Here is a 21,782-nt window from a genome sequence, read left to right on the forward strand (position 1 = left end):
GTAAAATTTTAAAGCGGAGGGCCTGAGCTTCAAGAATTTGCTTTAAAGAATTCCTAAGAAACAAATACCTTATTCGTTTTCTGCGGTAGCTCATGGGACACCATTTTGGCTCATTGCCCGGGGTGACCTTGATTCTATTTCTTTCTCCGTCCTTCTTCAGACTGTGAAATGTCCATATCCTCCGGTTGCTGGAAAACTTCCAGTGCGAACTTGGTCAGGGCCTGCAGACCCACCACCGTATCCTGGGTGGATCCGAAGCCTCCGGGGCTGTTCCTCCGGCCAGTTAGCCACTCCACAACGGGCATTGACTCTTCAGTGAAATCTTCCTCCAACATGGCGAGGAACACATAGGAGGTGAGCTCCACGTCGCTGTTAGCGATGGTATCGGCATTGCGGGACCACCACTTAAGGCCATTTTTGCGCCTGGCCATCCCCTCTAGTCGGCTCAAGACCTGGCCGGCCTTTGGACTTTTGGCTTGGGCTAAAGCCAGGGCGGCAACGGCCAAGGAGAACTGATCATTGCAACCGTCCACTTGGCTGGCCACATACTGAATTCCTCTGTTGATCACGTGCTGGTATTCCGGTAGGTACTCCTGGAAGGTAAACAATTTGGCAAAGTTTTATCATTACCAGAGAGCGAGCACAGGTACTCCCCATGCTTATTGGGACCACAATCTTACCTGGTTTTCAAGGAAAGTAAGCAGCACATAGGAGGTAAAGGCCAGGGGATTCTTCATCTCACTGTAACTGACGCCATTCACCCGGAACTTCCCATTTCCTCTTTGTTTTGATGCCAGGAAGCTTAGTCCTTCCCTCAAGACACTGGTGTCTATATGTGTGTATCTTTTGGCCATGTGGAAAGAGCGGATCACATAGGCTGTTAGCCAAGTGCTACTGTGGGAACAGTGTTTTGTTGGTCCACAAGTGCTGTAGGATCCATCACTGTGCTTATAGTTCAGCTCGTTCTGGTAGCCAGTGGCCAGGAAGCCCTTGGCCTTCTGCTCAATGGCAGGATCCCTAAGGTTGGTGGCTTCCAGATAACGAAGCACCAGAATGTTGGGCACAAAGTTTATCATATTCTGCTTGCCGCGTCCAGAGGGCAGGCGAACTAGGTCCTCAAGGTTCGTTAAAGTGGGCGCCTGGATGTCACCACCCACAGAGATCTCCGAGTACTCGGCACCTGGGACAACATTGACAGTCCCATCGAGGACCAGATCCGGATGACTGGATAGGAGGTGTTCTCCCGAGAACACTTCCCTTGTAGACCTTACTTTTGTCAACTCTTCGATCTGGTTCTTTTGTCCATCGTGTATTTGGATAGAAATGTCTATTCTGGCTGGGAGAGTGTGCCTGTCCTCTGAGAAGGAAAGTTTGGAGGTCTCTTTGAATATAACACCCGATAGACCCTCGGCCGTGAGGTGGTAATCTCCACTGGAGAGTTTCGGGGTACCGAAAGAAAGCGTTTTCGTGGACATGGGCTCAAGATAGACCTCCTGGGCCCTGGTAAACGAGGGACCATCAAGGGTCACCCTGATTCTACAACCTCCATCTGCACTGTGCAGGGTAACGGCCACATTATAGTTCATATATGACCGAATGGTGTCAGGCGCCGAAACAGAATATATTCTGCAAAATAACAGAGAATATATTATGTTTGCCAAAAAAAAAGTTAAAGATAAAGTTCAACTCACCCGCCTGCATATGCTATCAATATGTATTGAAAAATAAATGTCCACAGAAATAGCCACACCATCTTGTATACTTATCTATCCAGCGTAGTTAAATCGCAGTCTGGACCGCTTCTGCTAATAAGACAATTCAAAATGAGGTTTGCTCCCAACTCGCAGCCTCTTATGTATAAGAATTTTAGTACACAAAAAAAAAACCTTAAAAATACCAACACCTGAAAACAAAATTTATCCCCAATATAATGGTAATGTATCCCTTGAAAGTTTATTTAAGCAGATATGTGGATTTATGGTGTTATTTTTCCACTTAATTGTGTTATTAATAAATTTAGTTTTTTATTTAAGTTTTAACAAACCCAACATTGTTCATTCACTTGAAATTTTATTAGAATTAAGATTTGTTTTTTATTTTTTGTTATGTATATTTGCGTTATCAATAGATGATTTGTATTTTTATTGTGTGTACTAGAAAAAGATAGTTGTCGTTGTCATTGATTCCAGGAAAATTTCAATGATAATCCCATAGCAGACACCTTAGTAGAAAGCATCCATGTCAGCCTTGGGCAATGTACGTATGATATGTAAAAAGTGCATGCAGACCCAAAATCTGTTTGTAATAATAATCGTCAAAAGCAACAACCTCAGCTGGTGGGCCCCCTATTTTGCTTCTCTCGGGATTGATATGATGTATAAAATTGCATTTATAAGCAATCATGTCAGCGCCAAGAGAAATATGAAAAGACATGGCCCTTGGCCCCCTCACAAAGGGTAAAGTACAGTGAGGATGATTTCCTCCTATGCATGGAGTCTTTGAGGAGGAAATGGGGGTAATTTTGCCACAAGGAACAAAATTCACATCACACCTACGCAGTCCGCAAAACACGAAATCGAAACGGAAGTCGAGTGGAAGAACAAGTGTGAGTCTCCTATTCCAGCAGGAAATGCATTTGGCCCAACTTCACTTTAGTGTCAACTTGCCACCTCCGTCGTTCCTTACTTACAAGTACTTGGCGCCATTAAAATTATTTTCTTACATTTCCTTTACTTTTTGTGAGTGAAATAAGAGGAGACAAGTTTCATGCCTGTTTGTCGGCTGCCTGGGGGCGTGAAATGTCTCAGCTGCAGAGGGAATTACCCTTAAAGGTGACACATGACAGCATTAAATTTGAAGAACCCAGAGATTTTTAAGGGAATTTCCAAAAACGAAATGTTTCAGATCATGTGATTAGCCTGGTGTGGATTCGTGATTGTGTCTCATCTGGAATTATGAATCAGAGGAAGTTGATAAGGTTCCAAGGCTAATTCAAGTCAATGACCATTTCCAAAATCGAATAAGTAATTTACTTTGTTGCCTGCTGCAAATAATCAGCGGTAATGAGACAAGTTTTAGGTCTTAAAAAGCATATTAACACACTCCGGGACACAAAAATGAAATTCAAGGTGGGGAAGTGCATCTTTCGGGAGCTGCTTAAAAGCCAATCCGAAAATAAGTGGATTTTTGAGGCATTTAAAAGCCCAAAGTGTCAGTCTGTCAGTCAGCGAGGCACTTGTGCTCAATCAGCGGGTAGAAATTCTTATGGAGAATGGGGACTTTTGCGTGGGTGGGTCCCTGCGTATGTGTCTATGCTGAAAGGGGGCGGGGGGAAACTCATAACTCAAATCATCCGAACGGCAGCAGGGTCCAAATGAAGTGTCCCAAAGTATCTGTTAATAGGTGAGCCTATCTCTCAGACAGAAATATATATATATGGTTCGGTATGTCTGCCGTAGAGGCCTCACTTTTATGGTCAGCATTAAAAAATCTTTCCCCTATTTTATGGCTTTAAAGCGAAAACGGTAGACAAAATGCCAAAAGCTTGTTAGCAGGAAAACGCTTCACTTCACGAGGAAGCATTTACATTTTGACTGCTGCTGCCCCTGAAAACAGTATCCGCATCAGCATCATACCACATCAATCAACGGCACTGGGCAACATTAAAATGGTAATTTAAAACCGCGAGAGAAGCCTCAGGACACTTGGCAGATAGGGCAGCGCTGGAGATCTCGGGGAGAACTCATCATGCCGACGTTTTAATGATTGGCCGCTGGCTTCTTTCCGTTGGACCGACGCTATGCAAATGGTATCCTCCAGCCCTCCGGTTCCCTTAACTCCCCGTACTCCCCGAAGTCCCCAATGCCCAGCCCATCCACCTCCCCAAACTGACTCGTAAATCAAGATTGCAACACCTAACCAACCTGGGGGAAAACCCTGGGCGGGGAAAAGGTGGAAAAGCGAACCCGGTGCAGACGCAGTAAAGTGTTTTGAGAAATGTCACCCGTGGGGCGTTTTTGTCATTTCAAAAAGTGTTCAATCAACTGTCAGCATCCAGAATTCTCCGCCCAAAGATTGAATACTCCTTGCCAGATATATTGTATCTTTAATGGCAGCCAGAAAGCCCTTCAGCCATTGTCAGTCGAGAGATGTCTGCGGATGGAGTTGCGTTTTTTGAATTTACTTTCATATAGTGGATACAAATGGATCACGTGAGCCAAAATTCATTCCTGGCACAAATCTACACCACGGAAAGAATGGGGAAGATGTTGCTTTACACCCGATTAGGAAAGGATTGATAGAATATAATTGAATTTCTAACCTAAGATACTACCTGTTTAAGCTTTCGTAAGACTATGAATCATTTATTCTTAATCAAATTTAATATTCTGCTTTTCTGATTAAGTAACGTACTGCTCTTTGCGTAATCTTCTTTCGCTTAGCACTCATTTCTCCACCTAATGCCAAGCTTTCATCGGGCAATTAGCCATTCATAACTCATCTAAAATCAACAAAGCAGCCAGCCACTTGAGAGGCATTTAAAATCCGCTTAGCATCAGCTTTGGCCAACAGAAATCACAGCAAATGACCCACAAATGAAGCTGAAAATACGAGCTCTGTGTGTACTTAGAGTGCCCCGTTTTTGCCCCCTCCCCATCCCCTCTAGAAGACCATTCCACCCACGCCGAGTGTTAAGTTCCCATGTTGAAAGACTGGGAGCAGCGTATTCTTTCTCAAGTGTCTCATATGACCGAGGGGATCCCGGTCTCTGAACCAGACCCCCAAGTCGAACCAGTTAGCCGCCGCATTGAACTGAACTTTGAATTAAGTTGAGCGGCTTCCGACATAACAAACACTCACTTCTCGGGGTAACCAAATACTTTGGCGAGTGCGAAAGAGTTTCTCATGTTACCTTCCTTGAGTTTAAATAGGTAATGGGAAAAATGCTTAGTGAGGTATTGATTATCAAAAAGAAATATATTTTTTGGCATATTTTAAGTCTTTGTTTTCGGTAGTATTTATCTTTAAATCATTTTTAGTACTCACCAATTTTAAATGCCTAACTTAAATAATTTGCTAGAAAAAAAGTACTTGGATTAATTTAAAACTCAGTTTTAAGAGCAGTATTTATCATAAAGTTGGGTAGATTTATATTTTGAATCGAGCAGCTTTATCCTTTCTTTAATATTTATAATATTTTAATTTAATTGACAAATTGTAAGTATCTTAATGTTTAGTTCATACAATTAAGGAAAGTATGTGATTTTAGTGGTTAATGGGAAGGTAGCTTAGAAATAAACGAAGTATTAGGTAGAAAACTATTCCAGCATTTGTTTAAACGTCTTCTATTTATTGTAGAATACAGTCGATATATATTCCATATTAAAAATATTATTTGAACCTTATGCCCAAATTCTAAATACTACTTGCTTTTTTCTGACAAATCAGTCTGGGAAAATGGGAGTTTCTCGCAACTTATAGACACAGTTAACTGGCTTTGGGAGTTGAGCCACGTTCCCCAAACAATTTCTGGCTTGAGCAATTATTTGTCTAAAATAATTGCCAATTGGTCGCTGAAAAAGAATGGCCAAAAAGACAATGCAGACGAGACATCAAACAATCAAAGAGCTGGGGACTCCACTTCGTCTGCCGTGGCGACTTTGACTTTCCGCTTTTGGGGAAGGAGATTTGACAATTGTTCGCGCTGCTTGTTAGTGTCCAGCGATTTCCGTTTCCGGTTCTACCGACTTCAACTTTTCAACGGCCACTCGGGATGGAACTGTAACTGTTGGGATACGGTGTCTGGCATTGAAATGAAAACAAAGCCACAATGCCAAAGCCAAAGTCAAAGTCAAAGACAGGCGAGAAATTGGCAAATCTGGCTGGGCAAAACTGGCCAAAAGGAGTGAATTGGCGACTGGCAAATGGTGAAAAGGGATTTTAGCCATCGTTGGTATTTTATTAATAGCCAAAAGGAGGGCTGGCGGCCCTTGGATCAAAATTTCTGCAGCGTGGCTGCTTTTGGCATTCATTTCGTAGCCCCAGACGCCTTTTGTCTGACCCAAAACAATAACAACAAAGCAATGAAATCGAAAAACGTGCTCTTAGTCCCCAACCTGCCCCCCAAATAAAAAAGGGAATTTTTATTTGCCGTCTATCGGCATTATTGACTTTGGGGCCCTCATCGTCAGCTGCGGCCAACAGGGAAAAAATATAGAAAGGAAACGAAGGAGCAGCCCATCGTCTGCGGTTTCCCCAGGAAAATAGAAGGTTACATAAAAATAATATTCCTCGCTTACTGGCTTTTCCCCCATTTGTGTCTCGTTCCATTTGTGTTTGCATTTCAACTTTCGTTTTCAATTTACGGGGATTTCTTGCTGCCCTTTTCAGAAGGCTCCCCATAAACAGGGTGTAAAATGCACCTGAACTGCAGACAATGGGCTCTATAAATGGGCTCGAGGGTTCTCTTTTTCAACAGATGAAAGTGGAGGTGAAACGGAAAAAAGAACATAAGGCAGCGAGGTTAAATGAAAAATTGCTTTGTGGTCAATGAAAAGCCTTTATTGACATTTCCTTATCATCGCTCGTTGGTTTGGTATTGGTACATAGCAGAGCAATATAAATTCTGGGGAATTCCATTTCGTTTCCGAAACCTAATCTCACTCCTGAATACTGGTAATTAAAAAATATAGAGGGCAAGGTTAAATGTAATGGTTTTCGTTTCATTTCAGCAAAAATCATATTTATTATTGCTACCCTAATCTGTTTTTCACTTGAACAAGGTTTTTTAAATTTATTTGCTCATCATCCGGAATGTTTGTTTATTTCTTGGAAATGGCTGACCTCATTTTGGATTATAATGTAATGATAGTGCTAAAAAGTAAACCGTCCAAGCAACCCATTTCAATTCCAACAACTCTGAAGTGCTCACATTTTCAATTGCCGCTCATTACAAGGACTTATGTAATTAGAATAAATGATGATTAAAATCATTAAAAAGTTTCGCTCAGGCGCATAAATTTCCGCCATAACTCGATTGCCCCGATGAGTTTTAATCAAATTGCCCAGAGAGTTTCGCAGACATCGTCTGTCAGTCGACAAGCCTGTAAGTCTGTAAGTCAGTCAAGGACCGCAGAGCTCATCGATTACATCTCATCAGGCGGAGAAAGAGATGGGTGGCTCTTCCGGGAAAGAGAGGGAGGATGTGGCCCTGGTTGTCGGCTTAGTGTTTTGGAGTGTGGCAAATAAATTGACATTTAGCTGTGCGTGTAACAAGATCAAGTATACGCAACGTCGCCTCGCCGGCGAAGACGTCGTAACTTTGATTTGGCAGCAGAGCGAGAATATGCTGCTCATTAATGTTGCATGCCCCCATCGCATTGGCACACAGTGTTTTGCCAACGTTTTCCAAGGCGGAAAGCCAGTCGACAGCAGAGCAAACCAAGTTTTTCCCCTGACAAAAGGGTCATGTGTACCCAGTATGTACGTCATGTTGCTGCTTAGAGCAAAAAGTGTTGCAAGTAGGGGGAGCACAGGGAAATCCATAACATGCCACCTGACATCCTGATGTGGCGATTAGTTCGTGTCCTGACTGTGTCCTGTTTGCTGTGGTTGTGCCTCTAAAGGCCTCTCTGGGTTTTCTTTTTTGTGGGTAGAAAGCAGGGGTGGAGAAATGCATTTTGAGGTATTCTTTAAAAAGTTTCACTCAACAGAAAGTCTCGCTTTTAAAATCGTTTCTTTTTTCATAAATTGGTCATATGATTAATTCAAATAAATGTTTTTTTTATTAACAGATCCATACATTGATTGTTTTTTAAGATATTTACTTAAGGCTCATAATCATGTATCAGCAACACACAAATAAAACATTTTTAGAATTATTGTTTCTTGACTTTTATAGCAAGTGCTTTATGTGTTTTGGTGCAGTTTCTTAGGGGTATATTTTATTCAAAAATAGTTCTATACTTTCCGCCCTGTAAAACCAAGCATGCGTGCATTTTAAGACGCCACCTAGCCGCATGTTGTTGATGTGCAACAGCGTGTTGCATGTGCAACAGCAACTTCATGTCCGATCTGACTAAAGTTAAGTTGTTAGCCCCGCTGACAGTGATGAAAACTTTGCTGACAGCCCCAAGGAAAGTTGCCAGGAAAATTGGTAACTCAACGGCAGGGTTTGAAAATGCGGGCTTAAAAAGCCACGACCAAGTGGGCCATCGATAAAGTTATCGGCTATCAGGCCTAACTTTACGGTTTGGATTTTCATGGAACGCAACTCTTTTCGATTTTCCCTCAGACAAGTCTGAGTTTTTCATGCACCATGCAACTTTTCCACACATTGCCTGACCTAGATTTCCCCATGTTTTCCTTTCAGAACGATGCTATAATTGCCATCAGGCAGACGGACGACTCCCACTGGAGGACACTTCATCTACAGCCAGGTGAGTTCCAATTACCCATTCCCCAGAACCCGGGAAATGCCATATAAAACCAATTTTGTGGCCCTCGCACCTGTTGAAGTTTTTCGCAATGCCTGAGAGCAGGTTTAAAGAAGTTTCCATCACATTTCCTGGAGCAGGACTCTTTAATGCAACACGGAAATGCCGGAACGGAGCTCTGAAATTTGCCAAAAGCTCTCTTCATTTCCGCAAAAAATGCAAAGCAACGGGGAGGGGGTGGCACAAGGTAAATAGGGAAATGGGAAAGTGGGGAAATGGGGAAATGGCTCAGGGACCCAGGCAAAAGCAAAAGTAAAAGTCCAAGACCAAAACGCTTTGGGGAAAAACTCCAGTCAACAGTTTGTTGCCACTGCCTGGCTTTCTCCCTCTTTCTAGTTCTTTGGCAAAAGTTTTGACAAAAATTTAATTAAATCCGTGTCAAAGTCAGGACATGGACTGAAAAATAACCGGGGGAAAGTGCGTGTGCCTCAATGTCAAAAGGGCCGCGAAAAGCAACAAGTCGCTCAGAAATGTTTTCTGTTTTCTAGCCAACTGAAAACTAAACAGAAATAAGCCGATTTGTGTGAAAAGAAAGTTTAATTCTGCAGTCGGTAAATATTACACCATAAAGAATATGCCTGTTGCCTTGGTAATACTGGTTTGACTAAATAAATTTAAATTGCATTTACGTGCTTCCCTTGGCGTTCTCCGGCATTCAAGCCGAATCACATACGAGGGCATCATGAATAAATAAATTTTATGCGTAAAAATAATTCAATTATAGGCACCACACATGTGCGTTTGGGGATCTTTCTCCTCCCCTTCCCGACTTTCCCTTCTTTCCTTTTCAAGGGAACCTCTTTGTGGTTCCAGCCCCTTGTTATAAATAAATTGCTCGAACATTTTCGGGCCTGCTGGAGTCAGTTCATTGAATTTCATTGATTTTGCTTTTGATTTATTTTTACCGAAAATAAGGAGAAAAGGCCCGATGAAAACGCTCGTATTTATGGACGTGAATCGATAGGTAAATAGGAAGTATACCATTTCCCAGCTCTGAAATATTTTAAAAGTTGACTTTCATGCTTAAATTAACTTTCCGGGGCTCCAGTTCTTAACCATAAATCACTCAAGCTGCCTCAACAGATTGCCGCAGTCAACCCCATTTTTCAAGTTGGCCAGCATTCAATTAACAATTGAATTTATATGTGTAACAGCGGGGAAAACAGTTGGAAAAGTCCCCGAAATCGATGGGCAGACATCCGAAAAATCTCTCGTTTCTCGCTGCCAGCTGCAATTAAAAGGCAATGAATTCAGATCTTTCACTCCCCCAAAACTCCCACCCTTTTCCGCCCACTTTGTGGCAGACAGGGGGCGTGGCCAGCTGTCGACTGCCTTGGAAAGTGGGGAACACTTAGGCGAAATGTATGCCAACAGCTGGCTTTAAGCGTTGTCAGATTCAGTTTTTTGGGGCCTGTAATGTAATTTATTGATTTAAATGGATAGAGGAATTTGCAAAATGTTCCTTTGTTTTTGATGTGCATTTTTAAAGGGCGTTTCACATATTTTTGACAAAAGTATTGCCACATTTCTTGCTTAGAACTTGATTTCCCAACCCCTTTCCTTAGTGCCTAATAAAATTATGAGCATGTTAATTCTTGCCTCTCATTTAGCTGCCAATTAATAAATTTTTCGAAAATTCCAAGTCCCTTTACTTTCCATTTTCCCCCTGCTGAGTTGCCCTAGATGTGTCTGGCATATTAATGAACATTTGTTTTCTTTGCCTGAAAATGTTTGGGGGTGAACAAAATTTATGTGCTCAGGTTAAATTCCTGGGATTCTATTTTGTCGTTTTTCGGTGTTTGTAAAGTTCTGTGTTCATTTGTTAAATTAATTTATGTTTGTTGACTGTGAAATTTTTACAACATATTTTGCGTGGGCAATGGGGGCAGGGGTAAAATCAACTCACTTAACCCTTTTGAAAAATGGGAATTTCGTATATTTGTGACAAGAACTTAATGACAACTGTTGAGCAAGTAAAAAAAAGTTGGGCAAGTCACTTCTTAAGAAATAATTCTGTACTAAAAACTATTAGTTTAAAACTTAATTTTATGCCACATTAAACTCGACATTTTCCACTAGCGATGCTCCCTCGTCCACTTTATTTTCCCGACCTGACCCACACGTTATCTGGAGACCAACTTGAATAGAGGGGCTCACATATGGCCCCATAAATATTCACCCAGGACACACCCACTCCCTGAACTTTGACCCAAATTTTGGAGCTCATTTGCATAGTCCTTGGCTCCCAAAAAAAACGTACTCCCTTAAAGTGAATTAAATATGAAAACTACTCAAATATTTAACTGAGCATGGAAAGTCATATGGGTGACCCTTAACCCATTCATGCCGTCCTGCGAGAAAGGCAACCCCAAGTGGGCAATCCAACAAAACAAAGGAACTGTGCGAAACGGGTCTCTAATTGTTATATGTTTATCCGCACAGCAAACTATGACCGCATTAAGAAGCGAAGGACCTGCCCCAAATCTAGATATATATCTGTTTTTTCAGGACTTTTTGTGTGTACTATATCCCCAAAGTCCCGTTCCGAGTTGACTTTGGCCATTTTTTAATGTGCGGGGCTCGGAACTCTGGCTCCCAAAATGTATTTCACTTCATTTTTTATTTATGTGTATATGTGTGGAAACCCCTTCCCCAAGTGGGAAAAAAGGTTTGCGTGCCAAATTATTGTGCCAGTGGCTCAAAGTTCCCTCTTTTTTGGCCCCTTTTTATTTCAACTGCCTCATTTGTTTCCTGCTTTTTTTTCGGCCAGTTTGGGGCAGCAGCCAAAACGGAAAGTGCGTTGTACTCTTTTCCTTTAGGCCCACATATATATTTCAGGAGCTGACTGTCCAAAAAATATCGATTTTTTGAATGTCCAACGAGGCGTATGGAAACTACAGGTGAAAAGGGGGGATGTTTGGGTATTTAAAGGTGTAGGAACCCATAAAAAAATGTTTTCGTGTTTTTAATACAATTTGTTGTACTTAGTTCTACCACTAAACCTTTTAAAATACTCTAGTTTTCTGAAATTGTATAGTTCTAATTAAAATTAATATAATTAATGATAATCCCCAATACCTTTCATGAGGTCCTTACTGAGTACTAATTTCCAATGTGGCTTTTAGTTTCCCTTGCTTTCCAAAAGGCCTTAACTTAGATTAGTTATTCCAGTGGTTCTACTTTTAGCTAGACAGGCACCCCTCATTTTCGTGGATTTTTCCCAGCGCCGGCTTGATTTTCCACCCCATCTCCGCAGCCATAAAGATCTGGGGTCTTGAGTGCTGCAACGGCTGCTATATCATCTGAAGCTTAAGCGGATGGCCACACACTCAGGAGCATAAAGTTGCTTTTCCTGCACTTCCGCCTCTTGCCCCACTTCTCACTGACTCAACTTTATCCGGGCCATAACACGGCACAATAAAAACGAGTTAAGGATCTCTAAACCATTTTAAACATTTAGTGCACCGCAGCGTTAAAAAAAGGAGGAGCTGCATATAAAGATAAAATATTTCATTTGCCAGCCCCTCCTCCTTTCACCATGCTTTCTTTTTTCCAGCATTTGTAGACTTAATGCAATTGTCGCATTATTTCCCTTGCTTCTCCGGCCACTTGGCGAAACACTCTGCGAAATGATATATACCCAGCGACAGATCCTATATATATGGGTAGGAATATATATATTTTTAAATACCTCACTCGAGTGTTTTTTTTTTCGGTGGTTTCTCCCGGTTTTTCTCGGTTTTGCTGTATTTTGGTTTTTATTTTGCCGCATGGCGTCTCGTCTGGCGTCTGCCACGGCGTCTGCAAATTCAGTGGAAAGGGGGAAAATAGGGGAAAGTAGGGGCAAATAGGGGCCAACGGGGGGAGTTTTCTCTGCCCTCGTATAAAATAATGCTGTGTGTGTGCTCTGCTCCGCTTGTTTGGCAACTGCCTCGGGTCTCTTGGTTATTAAGCCATTTTCATTCCCCTCTTTTTGTTGCAAAATCAAGCAGAGTGTTAAAAAACGAAATTAAATTAAAATTCTTGGCCAGCGGAGAGCCATATCACATGTGCGCAAAGTTTTTCATTTTCCCAGGACAGCATTTGCACTGCTAGTAGCTGGGTTTCCTTTTTATCTAAAAAGTTGTTGGTTTAAACATAAGTGCTAAAGATTGTGCATATATAGTAAAATATTTGAAAAGAGTTTCCCTTAATATTTAACAACAATGTTCAACGCAATGGATTTTTAAGCATCCTCTCTTGAAAGCACTACTTTGTCGGGACACATTTTGCATTTATTTCTGTCGGTTCTTTGGCAGCCACTAATTGAACAAACTAAGACCACTCACTTTACCCTCCACTGACCGAAAAAAACTAAACACAACAAAACTCTTATTTGCCTGCCAAGCGACCAACAATTGCATTAATTATGCGTGCAGTGAAATCTTTTTGGGAGTGAAAATGCGGACGGAAAACGTCGGAAAACTGCTGCCAAAAGGTGGAAAGGGGGAAAATTCGGGGAAGGGGATTGGAACACTGCACTGTGGCGACAACAGCAATTCATCTTTGATGGCGATGCCGGCAAAACTCATGAACACCCAGGCCCAGGAGACAATTTGTGCGTGCAAAATCTGGGAATTCATTTCTTTGTTTTGCCATCGCCGAGTGTTTGCCTATCCAATAAGTCTCTAGAGGAGGTCGGGAACGGGAACGGGAATGGGAATGGAAATGGGGATCCGACCAGGAGAGGCCCAGTGCCGTGAAGAGGAGCAAATGCTAATCTTGATATAAATAAACGCACTCGGGCACGTTGCTACACGGGAAGAAACAAGTTGGAAATTATAATTCTGAACTTTAACATTAAATATTTTGTTAACAAAATTAATGGTAAACAAAAATAATACATTTCAAATTTAATATGTCTACTTATTTGGTTCCAATCGTTCGGAAATGAGAAATTAATTATTTTCCTGAATTCTTATTCAGACTTAAGCTTAACAAAAATTATGATTGTTGGAAATTCAATTCTTATGAATAATGTTTTGCACATAATCCTATGTCCTATAATCACATAAAAACGTTATTATTTTGATGAGATCCAACAAACTCATTTAAAATATTAAAAATTTTCTTGATAAATATTTTTTATACTCTCTTACTATCTGTCAAAAACGGAAATAAAATTGAATTATTTTTCTTTTATATAGGGTTACATAGTAACCAACTCTAAAAAATTAATGAAATGCAGAATGACATTTAAAGTATTTTCAAATAAGATGTTACTTTGCTTGCTATTTTAGTAATTTTTCAAGTAATTTTTCTTCAAAAAAGATTATGTGAACAAGGAAAAACATTTTTGTCTTTAATGTTTTTCCCACTTACATTTTTTCCCAGTGTAAGGGGGCTGCGAGGAGTGCCTAGACGGCATCTCACGTTTTCGTCGCATTTTCAATTTGCGTGGCATTTGCCTTTTCCCTGGCCATTGTCAGTCAGATTGCCCCGCCCCCCGACGCCTCTTTTCCCGAGCAAGTGAATATTAATATTGACTCTGTGTGCTCCCCGCATAGTTCACAAAAGTTTTTCACCTTTGATTGCTCGAGTCGCCACCCAGCTTTCCAGCTACCCGACTTGCCTGCTATATTTCCTTACTTGCGCTGAACCCTGACCTCACCTCAAATCCACCCCAGATTCCCAGGACCCCGCGACCCCGATTGCCATTTGTGGCCTTTAAAGTCAATGGCATGCTCAGCGGTTCTTTTCGTGGAAAATTTATGTGCAAACTTTATGCGTGGCGCACAGGGTCCTTCGCTTTTCCTTTTTCTGGGGGAACTCTCGCTATTTCTATTATCAGCATTTGTTGCTGGGGATCCTCTTTCCGCTTCCACATTATTTTCCCATTTTTATGGCATTTAAGTTCAAATGAGGAACGTGGGATAAGGACACGACACCCCGATTCGGGTGTCACTGCCTCAGAATTTTCCCAGGAAACAAGCTTGCTCACCTGAGCCAAAAAAAGTAAAGCAGACTCCAACAATGTCAATATAATTAAATGAAGCTTATAAAACTGAAGAGGAAGGCGGAATTCTGGGGAGGTGGCAACTGTCCTGGGGAGCACATACAACTTTGTTGATTGGATTTTTGGTTTAGCTGCAGTCATAAACTGAATGGAACGTAGAAGAAAAAGGCCGGGAGAACGACAGGCCTAAATGAGATGAGCTTAAGGCTGTAATCCTTGAAAATACTGCTCTTGTGGGGTTACAGATTAATTGATAAAAAATATGAGATTTTTTGTTAATACTATAATTTATATAGCTCGTTGAAATACTCTTATTTCAGGAAGCCATGTAGGAGGAAACTTCTTAAAGCGACTATACCCAAATTTGTACAATTGATCCTTAATTAATTTATTAATAAGCACCAGTAACACAAAATTAAATAAAAAGCTTACTAGAATTTTATATATGTTATAATAATAATATGGAATACTCTTAAAAACCCACTTTCGATATCCCTTGCACTTTTCGTTAGTTCCCTGCCAGGGTTAGTTAGCCCTCATTTAATTAACCCATTAAAGGCAGCCCGCTTCGATCTCTTTGGCTTCCAGTGAAAAGCGAGCATCCAAAGTGCAGGCCACAACTTTCGACTTGTTGGCCTTTGACAGGCCCCAAAAAGCATTTCCAACAATCAACTGTACCCCCGGCCCCAAGTTTGCTTTCAAAATATTTGCCACAATGAAATCATGCCTGTTTGTGTGTGGAACCTACCCCCATCCCCCTTTCCACTTATAGGCCTCCGCCCCTGGCTCAAACATTTTTTTTTATGGCAAAAGTGGGGGTTCAAAGTTGAGTTCGCTTGGCGTGCGAAAGTTTATTAAAAACTTTGTGTGCTTTTTGCAAACAAACACAAACACTCACTCACACACACAAACTGGGTTTTTCTTTTTGCCAAAAGGAAGAAAACAACAAGAGCAACTGCCATGTGAAACTTAATAATTCACACGGGAGTGAATTTTTCACAATTTTCACTTTTTCCACCGCGGGGTTGGGTCTTTTTTGCCAATTTTATTGAAGCGTAAAATATGAACCAGAACCACAAGCTGAATGAATGAATGAATGAGTGAGTGAATGAAAGGATGTGGAGGAGGGGGGCGCGGTGAGTTCTCTGTGAGCTTTTAACTTTTGTTGACATTATGAAACCTCAAAAGTTTGCGTTTTGCTCTTTATTATTTGTTTTACAGCTAGTTAAGGTTATTGTTGCCAGTGTGTGTGTGTTTTTTAGAGGGGTAAAAATGAGTTAAGGGGGGCTCTACTTCTCTGCTTCTTCTCGGTCCATTGTCTGTGCTTTGTATGCAAATCAGAGTTGCACAGACAAACACTCACAAGTGGAATTGAATGGCTGCCCCCTTCTACATTCCCATAATTTGTTAATTACTTAATTGAGTGTTGCCACTGGGCAAATATGTAATTTAAGTCGGCTATATGCAATTAGTTGAGAGTGGGGAGCATTTCGAATTTGTGGGCTACCAAAAATGTATGCTCAAACACTATTACCAGATTATCTATACTAGGTTGGCTTTTGGTCTCGACATGAGGATGCAGCAATTTGTCTTTCATTTCGAAACTAAAGCTTGAAGTCAGCTATTTTGGATTTCCGAATTTTAGTCTCACTTGATTTAGCTTGACTATACCATAAGGCAAATTAGTCTGTTTAATTTCTTCAATAAGAATTGTAAATATTCACATTTTTTTTTATCTAAAATGTTCTGCTATGGTTTTGTTAAGATGAATTTATATTCAGTTTAAAGTTTACTACATATGAAACAGTTTTTAATGTATTTCATCCATCATTTTGGCTTTGCAATAAGAATAATAAATATTTCCATTCGTTTTTCTTAAAATGTTTTTTTATTGGATTACGATGAATTTATTTTCCATCTATTTCTACCTAAAATTTGAAATGTATTTTTTTTTGTGAATTTAAACCAGAGTTCTTGGCTGCAAATTTTCATGAATATGCAGTTAGAATTCCATTATTTTTTGTTGGCTGGGGTGGCAGCTCATCATGGGCATAACTATTAGACGGTCCGACTGCATTATGCAAAACTTATAAACCATAAAATGCAGCCGACTGGGCCTAGCCCCTGGAAACCCCTCGTCCTTGCGATCCTGTCTGGTAAGTCAGCAAGTTTGGAATGCAAAGTTGTCAGCACAAAAAAAGTTAACGCCAGGAGACCTAACTCTCTCTCACTTTATTTCTCTGTCTGCGTCTCGACTTTTATGAAATATTAGCTACCAACTTATGCACATAAATCTTGCAGTGTCGTAGAGAGACTCTTTTGCCGCAAAAGTTTTTCGTGAATTTCCCAAAAAAATATAATGCCAAAGAACAGAGCACCTCCCAAAAAAGGTGTGAAAAGAATGGAGCAGTCGCTGAGTCCTTTTAAATATCGCATTTCAAAATTGCAAAGTATCTTCATTAAAATAAACGCTAATTTGCCTGCAAGAGCTCAAGTTACTTTGGCTGTTGGCAATAGGAATGAGATATTCTTTGTGGTTTTTTGTTAGGCATTTAAAGGTATCCTTGGAGTTCTTAAATTTATATTTAAAAATGTTTTCACAGCACAGTATATTTATGAATTTTTTGTTTTATTCAGAAAAATTCATTGAATATAATATATAAGTAGTAAAACAGTTTTCTATCAGAGATAAAGCATTGCTTTATTAATTATGCATTCACTCAATTAATGGACATAAATAACAAAGTTAATTTCCGTAATCGAACTGCAGAATTTTAACCATATGCCATTATTTATTTAAGGAAATTCTTGCAGCGCTAGGAGCTGTGATTTAAAGTGTTTAAAATGTTAAGCCTGGTTTTTTGCTTCCTATGTTTTTGCAGAGCCTCTTCAGTTGCCAAGATGTCGGACATCAAATGGTGGTAACATCTTCGCACCGCAAACTGGTCAACAAATAATTATCTAGACGAGACGAGGTTGAGCCCACAGGAAGCAAACACAAAATGGCTGAGCACACAGGAGTGACCACAACAACAAGGCGGAGGAGGCCGTGGCGGAGTGGAGGTGGCTCCATCCCAGTGCTGCTCCTCCTCCTGGCTCTCGTGATCCTGCCCCTGGAGTCCTCCGCCTTCTGCCCCTCGAAGTGCCAGTGTCTGGGGGGCGAGGCCAACAGTAGAGCCCTGTGTGTGGACGCCGCTCTGGAGGATGTGCCCATCCAGCTGAATCCGGAGACGAAGTACATCAACCTCACGGTGAACCGGATACGCAACCTGGAGTTCTCGCTGCCCTTCTACATGAAGCTGGAGATCCTCGACCTCTCACAGAACATCATCGAAACGCTGGGCTCCAAGAACTTCGAGTACCAGTCGGAACTGAGAACCCTGAACCTGAGCAGGAATCTGGTCAGCTCCCTGCACAAGCACGCCTTCAAGGGCCTGACCAACCTGCTGCTCCTCGATCTCAGCTTCAATCGCATCGAGACGGTGCATCCCACCGCCCTCAGTGATCTGGCCGCCCTGGTGGAACTGGATCTCACGAACAACAATATCGTCAGCCTGGAGGACAACTGCTTCAAGGGCATGAACACCCTGGAGGTCCTCGTGTTCCGGAACAACCGGTTGCTCGACGTTCCGGCCAGCAATCTGTGGCATCTTCATGCCCTCAAGAGCCTAGATATGTCCCTGAACCTGGTTGAGTTTGTGCGGAACGACAGCTTCGAGGGGTTAAAGGAGCTTTTGGCCCTCAGCCTGCAGGGCAATGTGATGAGCGAACTGGATTTGAGTGCCTTCGAGGGACTAATATCCTTAAAGCATCTGGACCTTTCGGATAACAATTTAACGGTGAGCGATAGCTATATCTATTTCCAAGAAACTCTTCTAAAAACTTATTTACTATTTTTGGTATTATCGATAATATCGATAGTGACTTGTATCGATAGCCCAAACTATCGATGGTCCCAACCCTTTAAGTTAAAGTCAACTTGCGCAACCTTAAAAACTAGCTAAAATTTTTAAAACAATTTCATAAAACTGTTTAATAACAATTAAAGTTATTACCTTACTTTCAGAAGCAATACCAACATGTCTGCGTTAAATAAATCCACTTTTGAAAAGTCTAAAAAATCACTTTTCAAAGCGAATGCTAAGTGTGAACCTACACAAGCATTTTCGCACCATGGCCACGGGGAACCAGCGTTGCTGGTCTCATAAATTTAGACACTTTGCAGGACTAAATCCTGTGAGCAACACTTTGCCAAAGCGGATTTCCCACCCCCTTCCCCGAAGGACCCCGTCTAAGTTCGTCCTTCCTGGAGTTTAGCTGAATTTTGCATACGCAAAATTAATAACCATAACTCGTTGTTGCTGTCCGGTCGCACACACCCATGTGAGTGTGGGGATATGCCAAGGATACACCACGCACTCGGCACCCGAGGAGTCCTTGCTGCCGGCCATGTCCTTTCTGCTATTTATGCATGCAAACATGTCCGTGTTGCCTGATTTTTGCCGCCTCCGCACTCTTTGCTTAGGCCCTCGGCCATTTGGCCAGCGTTTCTCCGGGTTTTGTTAAATGCCGCCTGCCTTTCAGCTTTCCCCACTTTCCCACAGGGCCCAAACATATAGCCGTTTCCCAGCAACTGAGCCAGCTTAAAGCTGCTTAAAACTTTACGAGCAGACAATTGTGCAAAAATTGTGAACCTAAATTGAGCCAGGTCAAGATAGAGCCGAGGCAAAGATGTGAAATCGAAGGAAAGAAGAGCAAAACGGATGTAGTCCTGAACTCAAGTGCTTAAATTGCGAAAGAGTTGTTGATTAAGATAAAATAGAGAAAAATGTTATATATATAAATGGTATACTAAATTCTTCACATTGCAGTTCCTTAGAAAATTGATTCGAAGTTGGAAAAATTAAAGCTAACTGAGAGACACCTAAAATGAGAATTAAGGAAAGTTAAACCACTTTAAGAATTGCTTTTAGATTTATCGACATAAAAAATAGGAATACAAATATGAAAACAAAAAGATCCTCGGATTATTATTCAATTCCCCAAAATAACAGTCAAGGAAATCCTTTTAATTTTGTTTCCCCATATTGGCAATCAAAATTCACCCAGGCAGTGGTTTATTTCAAGCCCTCACTTCGTCTTTAAATTGACCAAACCAAATCATTAGGACACGCAGTTTGTGTGTGAGTTTGCCACAGGAGCGGAACATTCAGTTGAGTTGTGCAAATCCCCTGCTCAAAGGTGGAATTGCAAGTCCTGGTTGGTATCCCACATTCAGAGAATGGAAACGGGGATGAAAAACAGTCTCCAGAAATGCGTTTTTACGTAATCACAGATAGTCTGTGGACAGAGAGAAACAATTGGGTTAGTTTTGTGATATATATGTTTTAGAAAATGAGATTTTATGAAATAAAAAAGAGTTCTTCAAAGAAATTTTTATTAATATGTACGTATATATTAATTTGTTTTGTTAATATAATTCCCAAACTAGGACTACCCTTGTGAAAAAGAAATACAAAATGGTACAGGGAAGTTATTAAAATTAATATAAATTTATATAAATAATATCTTTTTTTGTTATATTACCATAGATCCGTTTTGGGTTAGGGTTACCCTTGTAAAAATGAAATACAAAATGGTATAGGGAAATATTTCTATCTGTAGTTGCAGCAGCAGGACCCGTTTATGCAAACTGATGGATGCAATGCAGCCAAGTCCTGGCCTCCGGATCGCCCCCTTTCGGCCCGACCCCGTGGCCGGGAACCCAGCCATATTCCACCTGTATATACTTTTGGTCGTTAGGAGGGGATAAAGTGTGCGTGTGTGTCCTGTCTGATGGCTAAAAAGGACTTTCTAAGCAGGTGCAGCAGCACCGGCAAAGGCAAAGGCAACCTCGCGTAGTCAACGGCAACTGACGGTGCGGAGGAATTTATGGCGCTCGGAATCAGTTCGAAACTACTTAAAATACCTTTTGGCATTTTGTAGTTGAAATACGGTCGGTCGGTTGGTCGGTCGGTTGGTCTGCCACCCACAGCCCTTTATTCCCGGGAAGCCAAATCCCCCGCTGCAAACCCCTTCCGGTATTTTCAAATGGCATTCTTTTTGCTATTGGACAGATTGTTGTTTTATTATGCACAGAGGATATATATCCACCGTCTAACATTCTGCCCCATTTTGGCATGCGGCTAGTGCATGAAATTGTTGTCTGCATCTGCATAGTTTTCCGGAAAACCGACGGGGTCGAAGGGCAGTGTGTCTGGAGTCTGGATGAACGTTTCGGGAAGCATGTAAAATGCAAAGGTTGAATATGATTTATGAAGTGCGTTGAGTTGCCAGTTTAAACGGGGGGATAGGGGTTTTCTCCTAACGAGGCAATATAAATATAGCTCACCCAATTTCACTATCAAGTTTAGATTTTGCCCAGCAAAACGATAAAATATATTATTACCCAACTAGTCTCTCAATTATTTTGCTCAATTTCCAACACATAACGGAAAAATTTAAAACGAAATTATCAGTAAATGTAAATGTTTCGCACAATTGACTGATCATTCTAAAAATTCCATATTTTCTGTGCTTCCTAAAATCATTTGCATATCCCATTTTCATTTGTTCAGCTTTATTTTCCTCTCCCCTTCTTCTGTACAAACAAATTAATTTTATTTCAATAACACACGTTGAAATAACTTATGAACAATTTTATATTTTCATATTTCAACAAAAATATTTGCCGATGAATGGAGAGAGGGGGATGTGTCTGTTTGTACTTTCTGTTATGGGTTTTGATTTTGCATTAAGTGCATAAATATACAAAAACATTATGGCACTCAACTCTCAGATTAAATGGAATAATTGCAAAAATATTCAAAAACGAATTCGCATAAAGCTTCAATAAAACCATATTTTCCTTTTATTTTTGTAGCGAATTGTTGTTCTATCTGAATTTATTTATTTGCATTTTCCACTCACTTTTGTTGTGTTTTGTTGCATAAATTTTGCGTACGGCTGAATAACTGCAAAATAGTTTGGCTGACTGAGAAATGTAACAGGTGTGGGTTGCAAAAAATGTAAATGTTTCAGTGCTCTTCAAATAATATTTTACTTGCCTACTGATTTACCGATTCCCCTTCCAATTTCTTGGCAATTAGCTTTCATTTTCACATTTCCAATACTTGCTTGCCATTCGCAAGTGAGAGGAAATAGGAAATTAAATTGAAAAAATCAAAGTCAATATAATTTCACTTTCTTTCCGGGTCCTGTGCAACCCTTTACGTTTTTCACAGTTTGCACTC

General features: G+C 40.8%; 2 protein-coding genes across 2 annotated transcripts in view; one reads left to right on the forward strand and one right to left on the reverse strand.

Moving 5' to 3' along the window:
* LOC119549000 (leucine-rich repeats and immunoglobulin-like domains protein 1) overlaps nt 1-21,782 on the forward strand; it is a 93,359-nt gene that overhangs the window by 54,995 nt on the left and 16,582 nt on the right. Inside the window, exons 2-3 of the mRNA XM_037856607.1 lie at nt 8,372-8,438; nt 17,373-18,329. Of these exons, the coding sequence (XP_037712535.1) occupies nt 17,493-18,329 (837 nt within the window). The 5' untranslated portion in view covers nt 8,372-8,438; nt 17,373-17,492. The remainder of the gene's footprint in view (nt 1-8,371; nt 8,439-17,372; nt 18,330-21,782) is intronic.
* LOC119551439 (CD109 antigen-like) lies at nt 14-1,586 on the reverse strand. The gene is made up of 2 exons (XM_037860782.1): nt 681-1,586; nt 14-593 (listed from the first exon to the last, which is right to left on the reverse strand). The coding sequence occupies exons 1-2, from the start codon at nt 1,584-1,586 to the stop codon at nt 135-137; spliced, it is 1,365 nt and encodes a 454-aa protein (XP_037716710.1). The 3' UTR covers nt 14-134.

The sequence above is a fragment of the Drosophila subpulchrella genome, chromosome 2R (assembly GCF_014743375.2).
Source record: "Drosophila subpulchrella strain 33 F10 #4 breed RU33 chromosome 2R, RU_Dsub_v1.1 Primary Assembly, whole genome shotgun sequence".
Classification (NCBI taxonomy): Eukaryota; Metazoa; Arthropoda; class Insecta; order Diptera; family Drosophilidae; genus Drosophila; species Drosophila subpulchrella.

Coding starts and splice junctions, on each gene's coding strand:
- LOC119551439 (XM_037860782.1), bottom strand. CDS start 1,586: ATGAACTATAATGTGGCCGTTACCCTGCACAGTGCAGATGGAGGTTGT. Junction 594..680: donor TTACTTTCCTTGAAAACCAG/GTAAGATTGTGG, acceptor TTTACCTTCCAG/GAGTACCTACCGGAATACCA.